Here is a 14168-nt window from a genome sequence, read left to right as displayed (position 1 = left end):
GAATGGCCAGGTTCGTGTCTGAGGAGAGTTGAGTACGGATGAAGCCCACATCTAAAGCTGGGCCTTCATTTTTCCAGCTGGTCATCGTATAGGTGGGCTCTCCTAGGGGAGACCCAGGCCTAGGTCCTGCTTAGATGTGACCCCTGGCCTGAGTCCATATGTGCAGTTGTCTGTTCTGGCCCAGCCCCGGCGCCAGGACCTCTCCAGTGAGCTCAGCCACTTCCACTGTCTATATCTGCTCTGCTGCCCCGTCAGCACCCAGGATTCCCCAGGGAGAGGCCTTAAGTGGCACTGGCCTGTCGCTGACCGATGTGCCAAGAGGAGTTGCTAAGCTCTGACAATAATCCCTTTCCCTCCTGTTTAGAGCTACAAGCCCAAGTACTTGGGCACTCCCCGGCTAGAGTCTCCTGCCCTGGGCTGCTGGGTAACCCAGCTTTGTACTAAAACATCTGAGTTGGTCAGAACTGTGCTGAAGAAAGGTTCTACCTCTCTTGAGTTCTGGGACCTAGGAGGAGACAAAGCATACTTTCCTAAGCTGGAAAAAAGGGATAACCCCCTCCCCGCCACACACACACACACACACTGCCTTGTTGTGAAACAACTTGAGCTGAAGGATATCACTCTAACATTAGTGCTCCCTGGGTCTGTCTCCTTCCTTCAGGACTGGCCTCCAAGAACTCTTTTCCCCATCTAGCTGCCCTGGCCTGAGAACCCCAGTGTTGCTGTAGAGTGGGGAGCCAGACTGAACCTCTAACTAGTGCTTGGTTTGCTGACTTTTGATCTCTCTTGTTTCCTTCCTCCGTGCTGATTGTAGTAGGTGAGCTAAGCCTGGATTGTGGTGTCCCCTGCAGCCCTGTCTCTGGGGGCACCCGGCCACCCAACAGTGTGATGGCGGCGTCCAGCAGACCAGTGCAGGATGTACTGGGGACTCTAGCCCCACCACCTACCGGAGAAGTTCCTGGTGGCCAGCATAGTGGTGAGGATAGCTCCCTGCAACAGACAAGAGGGGCCCAAAAAGACGCACAGGTGAGCAAAGGAGCATAGACAACAGCAGGAGGGCGTGGGGGAAGAGAAGGCAGTGTGCACTTCAGAGACAAACCAAAGTCTCTGCCCCTGTCCCCTCTGTTTGTCCACACCCCACCCTCTAGCCCAGAGCCCATCAGCTCTCCTGGAGAGGGAAGCTTTGGCAGGCACAGCTCTTGAGACGGGAGCAGACATTAATAGGTCCCATGGCCTGGCTAAAACTAATGGACTCAAGAACACTCTATGAGGGACTCCTAAAGACTAAGAAGTTTCCAGGCTGGGTTGGGAAGGCAGACAATACTTGTGCTGCTAGACTTAGAGGACCTAGCTCTAGACTCAGTTCTTTCCTTGATGGCCTCTGGACCATACCAGGAGGATATCAACTTGGGGAAGCCATCTATGTTAGTGAAGGGCTGGAAACCAGGGTCCGATTGGTCCTTGTATTGTCTCATTAAGACCTGACTTGGACCATGTCCAAAGCCAACAGCCCCTCACATTAAGATTCGCTGATTCCCACACTGGGAAACTTCCTTCTTCTAAGACATTTCCCACTGGGGTGGAAGTGAGTCTCGGTTCCCCTGACGTTGGACTGGTCATCAGCCCATTTAGCCTAGGTCCTCATCCTGAGCTCCTCTCCCAGGTAAGGAAGCAGTATTTAAGGGAGTTCACAGTGAGCCAAGGCCTCCACCTCTGCCCTCGTCGTCTGCATCAGCGACACTGACAGCTGGCTAGCGAAGCGGGGCCTTCCTGGGTACAGGGCCTGCTGAGAAGGCACAGCTCAGGATCCATCTTGATGTCACAGTGGTGTTCTCAGCCCCTCAAATCTATCTCTGAGGGACTCATCCACTCATCCTCCATGTTCATCAACTGGGGTCTTTTTCTCAACTGTGATCTCATGACTGGTCACATCCCCCCCCCCCCCCCCCCACCAGCTCTCTTAAGCCATTTGCGGTCCCCACAAGAGCAATGCTCACATTTGCAGACATCTATACAGACCATTGCTCTGTCTAGAACATCTTCTCATTGGCACTCTACACCTGCTTGTCATGAAGAGTCAACTCAAGTGCCACTGCCTCCAGGGAGGCCTCTTGAGCGTCTTCCCAGAATCCTCCAGGCCAGGGAAGGCCATCACCCTGCTATGTTACCCACCATCAGACACAGTACTCACCATGCCCCAGCTGAGTCCTGTTTGTCTGTCCCCTCAACCAGAGGGCAGACAATTGGGGTGGGGTCAGATTTGCTGTTCACTCCCCAAAGCCCCTTGGTGGCCAGCATGCGAGAATGTCCAGTAAACATACATGAAACTGACAAAGGAGAGAACCTGTGAGCCCAGGGATGCCAAGGATAAGGACAGGCTACCTTCAGTTTCCTTCTGGCATTGAATTTCTTCAGGCAGTCCACGGTCTCCTGTCTGTGCATGCAGGAGGCCACCGTGGAGCGGTGCTGAAAAGAGGGTAAGAATCATGTGAGGGGAAGGCCCTTGGGAGGACAGACCGACCCAACAGCATTCAAATCCTTTGTTCTCTCTCATACATGGTGTAGGATGGTTAGGATCCTGGCACCAGTCAGTCGATGCCAGCAACATCCTCCAACGTGATGCCAATCCAGAATATCCCTCATTTCTATATTGTCCCCGAGACCCACAGCAAGGCAGAGATTATCCGATAAGGGCCCCTCAACCCCATACTGGGGCTGTGGGGCCAGGGACAAGACCCTGAGGGACCAGGCCTCCTGGGTGGGTGTGGCTGACGAAGGCTCACCGAGATCCAGGGATGCTTGAGCGCTTCAGCGGCCGTGATGCGCTTGGATGGGTTGATGGTCAGCATCTTATTGATCAGATCCTTGGCTTCTGGGGTGACGGTGTCCCATTCTGGTGATGGGAACTGGAAGGGGCAGAGGGGCCAGGTTTGCCTAGCCTGCCCCAGGCCACCCCTGCGACACTCCAGCCCCTGACTGGCAGGGGAGCAGGCAGGGGTTCTCACACCCAACCACTTAGGCATCCACAAGGCTCTTAGAAACATGGGTGCCAGAGGCAGGCGGCCACATGCCAGCCCCACACACAAAGCCTCTTTGACCTCAGCCTTTCTATGTGTAGAATGATGGGTAACAGCAGTAACTATGTCATAGGTACCTTAATGTATGGAAGAGGAAAAAAAGCATGTCTCAGAGTCGTGTATGATGGGATGTAATGATCGCCTCAGTGTTTGGGGTTAGGAGTAAGAGAATCAGGAGGCCCTGGTTAGAGCAACTCTCAGACCAACTTGGTCTCATGAGACATCTTTCTAAAATTAATTAATTAACTATAAATAAGTAAATAAAATGCTTGGGGCCTGTCCCCTGCTTCTACCTTCTAGTGTCCCATGGGATAAATTCCATGACTTTTAGACCTTAATCATTGGGCACCATGAGATCATAACCTGGCTCTGCTGGTCAGTCTAGGAGCACCCCTGAACTTCATCCTCTGCAGTGGCAGAGACTGGTGGTGTGTCCTCCAATCTCTGGCCTCTTGAGCCACCCACCAGCTCTCACTAGAAGGGGAGCATCAGCCGGCGAAGGGGGCAGTACTCACATCATAGGCACCAGCTTTGATCTGCTGGTACAGGCGGTGCTGGTCCTCATCCCAGAATGGGGGGTATCCAACCAGCAAGATATACAGGATGACGCCTGCGGAGAGGAACAGGAGAGGCGAGATGGAACAGGAGAGTGGTGGAAAGCAGAGTGGGCAGCTGAGAGGCAAACAGGCCTTCCCACGGACTTACCACAGGCCCACAGGTCCACGGGCTTCCCGTACGGGTCCTTCCGCAGCACTTCTGGGGAGAGGTATCCGGGTGTCCCTGCGAACCCTGCTCCCCAGACACACAGACAGGCAGACACACACACAGAGGTTGGCACGTGAGTAGCCTGGAGCAAGACCCTGCAGGAGAGGGGACGAGGATAGCCCTGGAGCTGGAGGACACAGCCCTGCCCCAAAGCTGGGGTTGTACTGTGCAAACCCAGGGGTCTTGGTAAGCTGGTGAGGCCTCGATACCAGATTGAACCAGACGGACAGGCATATACCACACCTGCCTGGTTACTCCCTGCACCAGAGTCTCAGGCAGACAGCAGTAATCAATCACAGAGCTCCTTCCTCCCTGGGTCCCAACTTTCACTGTAGCCACTACCTGCCACTTGCTGGTGGCCCTAAAGAACTGATCAACTGCACATATCCCACACTTGCTCAAGCGCTGCTCATGAGATGCTGGAGACTTGGTCCTAACTCTGGCTAAGTCGTGTGTGTGTGTGTGTGTGTGTGTGTGTGTGTGTGTGTGTGTGTGGTGGTGGTGGTGGTGGTGGTGTGTGTGTGTGTGTGTGTACCTTCCAGGCCTTCGTTTCCCGATCTGTCAAACAAAAGATTAGATGGTCTTACCTTTCATACTTCTCAATACTGAGAGGATTGTTGGAATAATGAACACCGAGATTACCTTAACCAGATATCTTAACTAGTTGTCTCAGGAGCAGTTACTAGTTGTTGCAGATGTGTGCTAAGCATTGGGCTGGGCACCTCACATGCCTTCCATTAGTTACTCTCTTGGATTCCCTGAGGGACGTGCTACTGTCCTCTTCTAAGAGATGAGGGAAACAAGACTTGATTAAAACCACACGCCCTGTAAGCAGCAGAGTCAGGATTTGAACCCAGAACTCTGGTTCTTGTTTGTTTTGGGTTTGTTTTAAGGCATGGGCTCATATATGTAACCCAGGCTGGTCTTGAACTCCCTGTTATTCTGAGTGCTGTGGTTAGCTACCACACCCAGCTTGAGAGTTCTGGGTATCGACCACTGGTCCTTGTTCACTAAGAGTACCCAGAGGTAGGAAACATGCCCTGTTATTTCCAGTCCTGAGGCATGCTGGGTCATCTGCACTCAAGCACAAGGCCCCTATACCTTTCCCAAGCTGTTTGGCCTGTCCCTCCTCTGTAACACCCAACATCCACGGGTAAGCGGAAGCCTACAGAGTTCCCGCCAACCTAGAAGTGCATGCTGTCACAAACAAGGTGTGTCACCTGGTTGAGGATGTCTCTGTGCCTAGTCCTGAGGAAGAGAGTATGGCCCTGTCCCAGAGGCTGGCTGGGTACAGCCTACTTTCCCTGGGCTCTAGATGGCCAAACAGCCATCTCTAGGCCATCTCACCTTGGGAACATGTGTCATCCGAAATATGCCCCTCCCCTCCCTGCCACCCCACACCCCACTCACCAAACCATGCCTGCTGGTCCCCCTCAACCTCTATGGCCAGGCCAAAGTCTGCCAGCTTCACAGCAGCACCCTTGAGCTTCGAGGCCAGCAACAGGTTCTCAGGCTTCCCAGGATCAGGAAGGGAGAGAGGGAAGGAGGGACCAAAAGATAGTCAGTAGGTTCAGACCCTCACCTGCAGCCAGGCCATACAGGAAGAATAGCTGAATGGCCCAGGCCCTCACTGCCCACCCCCAGCACCTCCAGACCCAGAATCCTGAGTTCCTGTGCCCAGGAGGTCGGGGGTGGGGGACTATGGCAAGATCTTCATCTTTTACAACAGAAAGACTCTTTCTCACACAGCCCCCCCCCCCCACTCCACCCAGAGTTGGGAGCTGAGGGGAGCTGAGACAGAGCAGCACAGCACAACCCCACCTCATTAAGAAAGCAACAGTGCCTTTTTAGCACCAGCACAGTGCTGCGGTCACCATCAAACTCCCACCACAGTCGCCCCACTTCAGGACAGTACCTTTCTTCCCACAGTGACCTGCTTTCGGTCCTAGAAACAGTCTTTTGGTCCTCAGCTCAGAGCCTTTGTATTTCCTGTGCTCCCTACATGGCTTGCTCTCCTCCCAAATATCTCCGTCCTGCTATCAGCCTTAGAGCTCTCTCTCTCTCTCTCTTTCTCTCTCTCTTTCTCTCTCTCTTTCTCTCTCTCTCTCTCTCTCAACAGTCCACCCTAGCTCCTGTTTTAAACTATGTGATTAGCATATGTTCAAGATGGAGGAAACAGGGCTCTGAGGGATAAAGTCACTTGTCACAGCTGTTAAATGATGGGCATCAGAATCAAGGCAAAAGCTGACTCCATCTTAAGACAGGGGCGAAAGGCCTTATATCTTTGGGCCACGGTTAGCTTTGGACCGTGAAAGGTTAGAAGGAGTCCCTGGAAGTCCTGCTGGGGAAAGGGTGAGAGCCAGATAGACAGCAGCTGTCTCTATAGAGACAGGAAGCTTGAGCAGTGGGGTTCAGAAAGCAGAACCGGAAGCACTACAGTTTACATGCCTAGACACCATGCTACAGGGCAGGTGTCTCTTGGCCGAAAGACAATAGGTCCTGGAGGTGAGACCATGGTTGAATGGGGGATGCCCACAGCTGGCCTCTGGGCCATCAAGGGGGATGCTTCTGCCTTAATCTCCCAAATTCTTCCACTTCCTGTGGCTTCCTATCACCTTGAGACTCTGGACAAAGGGGAAAGAAGAGAGAGAAGATAGTCTCGGCTTCTAATTCTAGCACGGACACTCCTGCAATGGAACCTGGCCAAATGATTTCCCTTCCCTGATGATTGGCTTTCCTTTCGGAGAAAAGGGACAGATGTCTGCCTTGTAGCATGGTGTCTAGATGTGTAAACAGCAGCACTTCTGGTTTTGCTTTCTGAGCACCAGGCCCCAATACTCAAACATCCTGCTGGGGGTGAAGCTGTGACACTAGATAGCTCCTGTCTTCTATGGTTCTCTGGGAACAGCAGGACTTCTGGGGCACCACCTGAACTTTCACAGTCCAAAGCAAGACATGGCCCTTCCAACTGGCTTGGTGAGGCCTCCTTTGTCTTCAGGGGCTGTGTTCCCAACATGTCCTGTGTCACAGTAGTGTCCTGCCCTGATTTGATGAATGTATCACTAATTAGTGATTCCAGAGTGGCCTAAATCTGGGCCATTTCTCAGCTCTCCAGCTTTCTCTGCCCGGTCTGTTAATGTAACGGGAACAGACCTTTGGGGAAAGCCACCCTGCCCTCGGACTGAGATCTTGTTTCTGGGCTCACCTTTTTGTCACCAAGGTACATGAAACTGACCTGGGACACAGGTGAGACCTCAAGGTGGGGGGAAGGGGCTAAGGTAGTGAGAAAGAGGTAGGGCACCTTTTCAGAACACTGTTCCCTGAAGGAGGATGGGGACTGGCTGGTTGCTGACCATGGAAGCTATCGAGGCTCAGAAAGGCCTGGAGGTCAGTCCTGGTGGGAATGGGGGTTGCAGCCCTGGGAAGCCTGAAGCACATTCCTCAGTGGCTCTGGGCTCTCAAGTCCTTTTGCATTCCAAACTGGGGCTGTAGGCAGCATCCACAGTGAGTACAAAGAGGTGTGCCTGCCAGGGTTCCTCCATAGGATGTCAGCGCTGTCGCTGATGCTCAGGGTTCCTGGACACCAGCATGCTTGTCCTAGATGGGCTGCTTCAGAGGCTGAACTAGATTAAGTAGCTTTCTTGGACCTAGACTGTGGGATCACAGGCTCTGGGGCGAAAGCTAGGCAGGGATCCTTCTTCTTGCTCAGACCCCCCCAAAATGCATATCCTTGACAAACCCCTTGGGTTCTCTCAGTCTGTTTCCTGTTCCGTAAAATGAGGGTTCTGTGAGTTACTGACTGTGGATGCCATGAGCCTGACTGAGGAGACCCACAAGTTCCATACTTATTGGGCAAGGCCGTGCAGTCCATGACAATGCTAGACGTGACAATGCGAGACTCCTTAGGGTTTTTCCTTTCTTTCAGGTGGGCAAAGAGGGTCACAGAGGGTCCCCAAGCCCTGTTTTCCTTATCCTCTGCTTGACAGAGACTCAGGAGCAAGAGTATCAAGGTATCCCTATCCCAGGAATTTTGGGGTTTCATTTGACAGCCTCATCAATGGGGCAGAGGTTGCCATGACAACCCCTCTGTAGGGACGCTGGGTCACTTGCAAGATAGTCCAACTAAGGGGTTGGAAAGATGGCTCAATGGTTAAGAGCACTGGCTGCTCTTAACCCTTGACCTCTTAACCTCTTGACACCCTCCCCAGGCCCCAGATGGAAGGAATTTGGGTGGTGACCGTTAATGGGGTACAGGAAAGGAGTGCAGGGGCAGGAGGGTGCTGTGGAAGCTGCTTGTCCAGGGTCACTCACCTTCAGGTCTCGGTGCACCACGCCCATCTGGTGACAGTGCAGCACAGCCTCCAGGATCTGCTGGATACAGTGACTGGAGGGAGAGTGGGAGGGTCAGGCCACTTGGCAAGCTGACTGCAGGCAAGGGGCCCTCAACTCCAGGCACCTCTGCACTCACCTGGCATCAGCTTCACTGTAATACTCCCGGGCCACAATGTCTTCAAACAGCTCCCCACCAGTGACCCTGAGGAGACGGAGATGGTGTCACCCTCCCATTGAGACTCCAGGGGCCACCTGACCTAAAGGAACCTTCTGGAAACCATCTGAGAAGGGCGGGGTCAGGGGCTTTAGAACCTCAGCCCTAAAGGGGGAAACTGGATGGTGCATGCCCCTGCTTTAACCCACTGCCTGTCTCCTGACACAAACTGCTTTTCCTGGGATGACTCTTCTTCCCCTCACTGGGTCCAGACTGGTGGAAACAGTAACTCGAAAGCAATCAATGGGTCTATGAGGCTCCTGGAAGCACATGGGTTGTTTGGTTTCCTGCTTTTTTTTTTTTTTTAAATAATTTTTATTTTTATTTATTTTTAGTTGAGTGGAAGCCTTGGCGATTTCCCATGCGTTCCTGTCTCCTCTTCTTAACACCACTGTGTTTTACAGACCAGACCAGTGTCCTCACGGATTCTCACTGCCTACCCAAGAACAACCAAAGCCTGTCACTTCCTTCCTGCTTTGACTAACCAGAGTTCAGAATGAAACTTGATACCCCCACCATGAATGGCAAGGCAGCATCACTGGCCACAAATAGAGGAGCAAAAATAAACTGATGATGCTGGTTGAATGTGTTTGGTGTTTTAAACAGAAAGACCAGCTTGTGCGGCTTGGGTAGCAGGCCACCACATTTAGGGGAACTTTGGACAGCCTAAGAGCATTCAGAACCCCTCAGACCAAAGAGTCCATAAAGCTCATCCCTGCCTAGGCACCCCTCTCCCATGGCATATTGGGGGTGTGTGTAGAAAGACTCACAGATCGAAGATAAGGTAGTGGTGTCCCTCCTCGGAGATGCTGTCATGGAGTCGGACTGTGGGCAGGGTCAAAGCAGCTGATTACATGTACGTTCACTGCTCTCCATCCCCACTGAACCTGTCAGACTTCTGGAGCCACCATCTCAACCCTCAGTCCCTGAGTACAGACTTTGACAAAAGCAAGAGGAATGGATTCACCACAGCAAGACCTCCAGCACTACTGGAAGGGGACTAGGCATCAAGACTGAAGACCTCTGTGTGTCAGCTCAGTCCTGTCCCTACTCCCAGCCTCAGGGTCCTTGCTGGGCAAGCCAGAGTGGTTAGAAAACAACAAAGTCCTGTGGTGCCAGTTTCTGCCACAGACCGGCTGTGAAAAGGGAGTGAGCAAGTGGCTGCGCCTTCTTTCTGAGCCTCTGCTCTCCTTACTTGGGCTTTACAAGCTTGATGTAAACGGCCCATGCCACTTGATGCAAGAGGCCCATGCACAGCCATAGCCACTCAGCACCTGCCCTGGATTAACATCCCTTCTCTGCTCCCAGTCTGAGAGACAATAGTGCTCCCAGGGCTGGAGTGAGAGAGACAGCAGTCGGTTCCTGAACTCCGAGGGCTGCGAATTTGTCATCTCTTCACACCTCATTTACCAGGAACAGAGGCAAGGCTCCCAGGAGCCCAGAGCTCCCTAAATTGCTCAGCTTTTAAAAGAAAGGCCTGCGAGGCCTGGGACTGACTCTGGAAGCTATGTCGTGTCAGCCAAGGACCAGTTCTCACAGGCCGGGGTGCCCATTCTTCTCCATGTCATAGACCATCAGCGTGGGGGGGTGGAGCTGGCTGGGATAATTAGGATCCTTCTGCACAATGGAAGTCACACAGCTGTAGGAATAATTTGGCAGTTATCACCCACTGGTTTGGAATCTTCTCCAAAATTATGCCATTTAGTGAAAAAAAAAAAAAAAGCAAAGTCTAAAGCTGTGGTGTTCTTCCTAAAAAGATGTCTGAGCTTAGGCACGAGGCAAGCCTTTCTGGGAAGATGTAGAGAAGTGGGCAACAGGGTGCCTTCTCGTTGGAAACCCTGACATAACTGGGTGTGTGATAACGGCCTTGAGTTCTTGAGTGGCCCATGACCCTCAGACTTGCACATAAACTTGGTGGGCTGAGAGGCAATTCCTGAATGGAAGCCCCAGGGGACAGGAGATAGCCACCAGAGACAGAAGATGGGGGGCGTGAGGGGTGGTTTCCACAGATTTAAATGGATATGTTACGTTTTTTTCCCCTTCCTTACCGCTAGGGATTAAACTGAGCAAAAGAAGCGCTCTACCACCGAGCTGCATCCCCTAGACCGTTGCTGGTTTTTAGAAAGGGTCTCCTTGTGTAGCTCAGGCTAGCCTCCTCCCATGTGCTGGGGCCACAAGCAGGTGCCTGAAATGTTAAGCCAAAAATGTGAAGGCATTCTCTTTTAGGGTCTTATTTTTGTTTTTATTATGTGTCGGTGTGTGTGTGTGTGTGTGTGTGTGTGTGTGTGTGTGTGTGTGTGCTCATGCACGCATGTGGGTGCAGGTGCCAGGAGATGCCAGAAGGCGTCAGGTCCCCTGGAACTGGAGTTTCAGGTGGTTTTGAGCCACCTGGTATGGATGTTAAGAACCTAAACTAGTTCCTCTGCAAGAACAGTAAAGGCTCTTAGTCCCTGAGCCATTTCTCCAGCTCAGAAAGGCATTCTTAAACAATGATAAAAAGCTGTTATTCCTTTGGTTATGAAGTGTCTCCCAAGAAGGCTCATGTGTTAAAGGCTTGATCTCCAGTGAGCAGTGCTATGCAGGGGGTGACTGGAGCATGAGGATAGTAACCCCACTCATTTGGTTTGTACTTTCATTGAGGAGTTTATAGCTGAATGGGCTATCAGATACCTGAATATCTTCAAATTTCCTTCCTAAACTATATTAAACTCTCAGGTTGTGCATAGCCCCATCCCAGTTTCCCATACTCTGGCATGGGCATGGGACTTCTGCTTCTATCACAAGCAGGACCCAAGAAACGAAAGACCTGCAGGCAACAGTTGGACCTGCCCTTGTTAAGATTCCCACCACCTTGGATAGGGCAGAGGACACAAGCAGATAGCAGCTAAGATGTTGTGAGGTTTCTCCAGGCATGATGCCTCCTGGGCTTCTGTACCACATCTATACCATGGTACGCTTCTCTGGCAAGATCAAGATGGCAGCAGCTTGAAGTAAGCTGTTGGGCAAGGTCGGTACGTTTCCAGCTCTTCAGCAGTGGCTCATGGTTTCTCTGAGGTCCTTCTGGCTACCTGCTCAGCTTTGCTCCCCATGAGTAGCCATGCTTACTGAAGCCCATTCCCGCCCTCATTCCCAGCCTTAGTGCCTGGACGAGGTGGTAGAGCCTCCGGTGAACTTGACATTGGGTGAACGAGGGAGACCATTGGAAAGGTGATAACTGCCGTTTTGGGACTCTTGCACCTTACTGTGTCAGGGTATCTCCCCGTGTCAATGGTGCAGTGCAATGGCAGATGTTGGGGTCTCAGGCAAAACTTGTCTTCTGGGGAGATCGTGACGTGGGAATGGGCAGACTGGGGTATGGGGTGGCTGAGCAGCATAAAGCTCATCCGCTGTCATTGCACTCCGTTCTATTAAATTGCCACACCCAGCGAGGCAGGAATAATTCCAAATTTCCAGAAAAGTCTGAGTTTCTGAGTGATGGGGCAGCACATCTAGGCTCGGTGACACAATAACAAGGTGGCGCTTGAGCAGCAGGTTGTTACTGTTTGGCCCGTGTACCCCCATTACAGCTGGGAAGGGGAGGGAGAGAGACAGATAGGACACTGAACGCAGACAGATCCACTGCAATGCGCAACTCCTTTTAGATACATGTATGTATGTGCGTGCACATCACACACAGATATCAAACAAAGACTCACACAGAGACACAAACACGCATGTACAGAGACATACACAGGCACACGGTACACACATAATAGCGTGACACAGGCACAGAGACACATACAGCAACATGCACACGTAGACACTTCACATGCACAGACACACATATAGAGACACAGACACATGAGTACACACACACACACACACACACACACACCAGCACTCATATACCACTCTCCTCCTCCCAAGCTGACAGCCTCCTTGAGAACATGGGGTTTCTGTCAGAGCTCCCTGAAACCCTTCATCCGCAGTGAGGGGTGGAAGAGCCAGGTGAGCAGAGCGGGGGGGGGGGGGGTGTCCAGAGAGGGTCTTCCTCCATCCATGGCCTGTGACCTCTTCTCTGCCACTAGCCTTGCTCCGGGCTGCTGGTGCAGGGGAGGGGAGGAGCCTCAGGTATAAATAGCAGAGGGATCATTCTCCCTGGGGAGAGTTAACCCTTCCGGCTCCGCAGCTCTGTGCAGGAGCCTGCTTCCTCTCTGCTGGCAAAGGCACAGCTGTTGGAGCTGGAGCTTCCTCAGAGAACTCAGAGGCAGCTCACCTAAGAACAAGCTCTGGGAACAAGCAGCCTTAACTTCCCCTCAGAGAGGCGCTGTGAGAACTGCGACACCTCAGTGCATCTCAAGCCCATGGAAGCAGAAGCTGCCATGAGACAAGATGCCCAGGTGACTAGAGAAAGGCAGGCACTAGTGAAAATGAGAAACAGTGGCTCTGAGAGAGCAGCTTTCCCACTAAGGTCTCACAGCTATTCCCTGACAGAACAGGCCCTAACAGCCCTGCTCCTCCCTGACTGGCCTGGGATTTTTAGGCCAGATGCACAGAAGCAGAAGGAAGGGGCAGGGAGGCAATGAAGTTATTTTAGTACTTTACTGTGGTCCTACACCATGGGCCAATCATCTCGAGAAGATTGCCCCCAGTCTAGTGCTGGAGCAGAGCCCATGCTCCTGGGAAGGCAAGAAGCAAGCAGGAACAGGACTCTGAAGCTGAACAGGCCCACAGATCCCGGCAGACAGGGCATGTGGTGGGTCGGGGCTTGGGCCTTGTTGGTCAAGGCCAAGCTTCTCCCCTGGCCTATTTTCATCTTTCTTTTTCAGCTTCAACAGCTTTCCTGAAACAGCTTTTCTGAAGGAGGCTGCTGGCAGCGTGGGAGGGAGAAGGGGTCCTTTCTTCACCTTCCTCCAAAGCAAGCTGGTCCTGGGAAAGACACCCCCTTTCCCATCTCCCTTTGCAGCCTCCATCCGCAGAGAAGAGAGTGGCTGCTCCCTACCATCCCACACTGTGCCAGGACCCCTCACACTCCTGGGGCTCACCAATATTGGGGTGCTTCAACAAGCGGCAGATGCGGGCCTCACGCTCCAGCTTCTGGTGATCTGAAATAGAGATTCACACATGAATCCCAGAGGCAACATGACACCCTCTTACCCCCATCTCTATTGTCCTTACATCCCAGGGTGGCCCTAGACACTTGAAAATGTGGCCTACATACCAGGGTTTCTGAGTTCCCAGAAAGGGCAAGTGCATGGTGAGGAGCCAAATGAGTCCCTCTCCCTTTCCATACGTCAGCATTCAGGCTTTCCAAGGAGAATTTTTTCTCCAACCCCTTCCTGTATGATCCAGCCATCCCAAGGTCTGAAGCCCCGGTACAATTTCCTGTAATTCCTCCAGGCCCACCCCCAAACTCTAGCTCCAGGCAGATGGATTGCAGAGTTTTGCCCATCCTGGTTCCCCTCTGGGAGCTATAAGTTCACTCAGCAGGCACACTCTATCACTAGCCATCACTCAGTCCTACTGCCCCTTGATGCCATTGGTTTCTAGAAGCCCACCTTGGCTTCAAGCCTGTAGGGACCCTCCTCTGGGCTCCAGAGGCCCAGGCAACAACTGGCTGAGCATCTCTCCAGCCCCTTTGTGTCTTATAGAACCAATATCCCTGGGCTGGGTCTCTGTTGTACCAGCTGCATCTGCTTGAATGCCTGGTGCATGTTAGTTACTCAAGAAATCACTGGATGGATGAATGGATGGATGGATGGATGGATGGATGGATGGATGGATAAGTGGGTGGGTGGGTG

At 52.5% G+C, this 14168-nt stretch overlaps 1 protein-coding gene across 2 annotated transcripts in view; it reads right to left on the bottom strand.

Annotated features, from left to right (window-relative positions):
• Camk2a (calcium/calmodulin dependent protein kinase II alpha) overlaps nt 1-14168 on the bottom strand; it is a 61816-nt gene that overhangs the window by 25983 nt on the left and 21665 nt on the right. For both annotated transcript variants that reach the window (XM_055622951.1, XM_055622952.1), the window contains exons 3-12: nt 13413-13472; nt 9159-9213; nt 8311-8376; nt 8154-8226; nt 5253-5355; nt 3783-3866; nt 3593-3687; nt 2784-2906; nt 2383-2466; nt 948-990 (exon numbers count right to left, since the gene is read on the bottom strand). In XM_055622951.1, the coding sequence (XP_055478926.1) occupies nt 948-990; nt 2383-2466; nt 2784-2906; nt 3593-3687; nt 3783-3866; nt 5253-5355; nt 8154-8226; nt 8311-8376; nt 9159-9213; nt 13413-13472 (786 nt within the window). The remainder of the gene's footprint in view (nt 1-947; nt 991-2382; nt 2467-2783; nt 2907-3592; nt 3688-3782; nt 3867-5252; nt 5356-8153; nt 8227-8310; nt 8377-9158; nt 9214-13412; nt 13473-14168) is intronic.

Source organism: Psammomys obesus, unplaced genomic scaffold, assembly GCF_907164565.1.
Source record: "Psammomys obesus unplaced genomic scaffold, mPsaObe1.curated_primary_1811, whole genome shotgun sequence".
NCBI classification, from domain to species: Eukaryota; Metazoa; Chordata; class Mammalia; order Rodentia; family Muridae; genus Psammomys; species Psammomys obesus.
The sequence above is the reverse complement of the archived record's forward strand: the minus strand, read 5'-3'. Positions and strand labels throughout refer to the sequence as shown.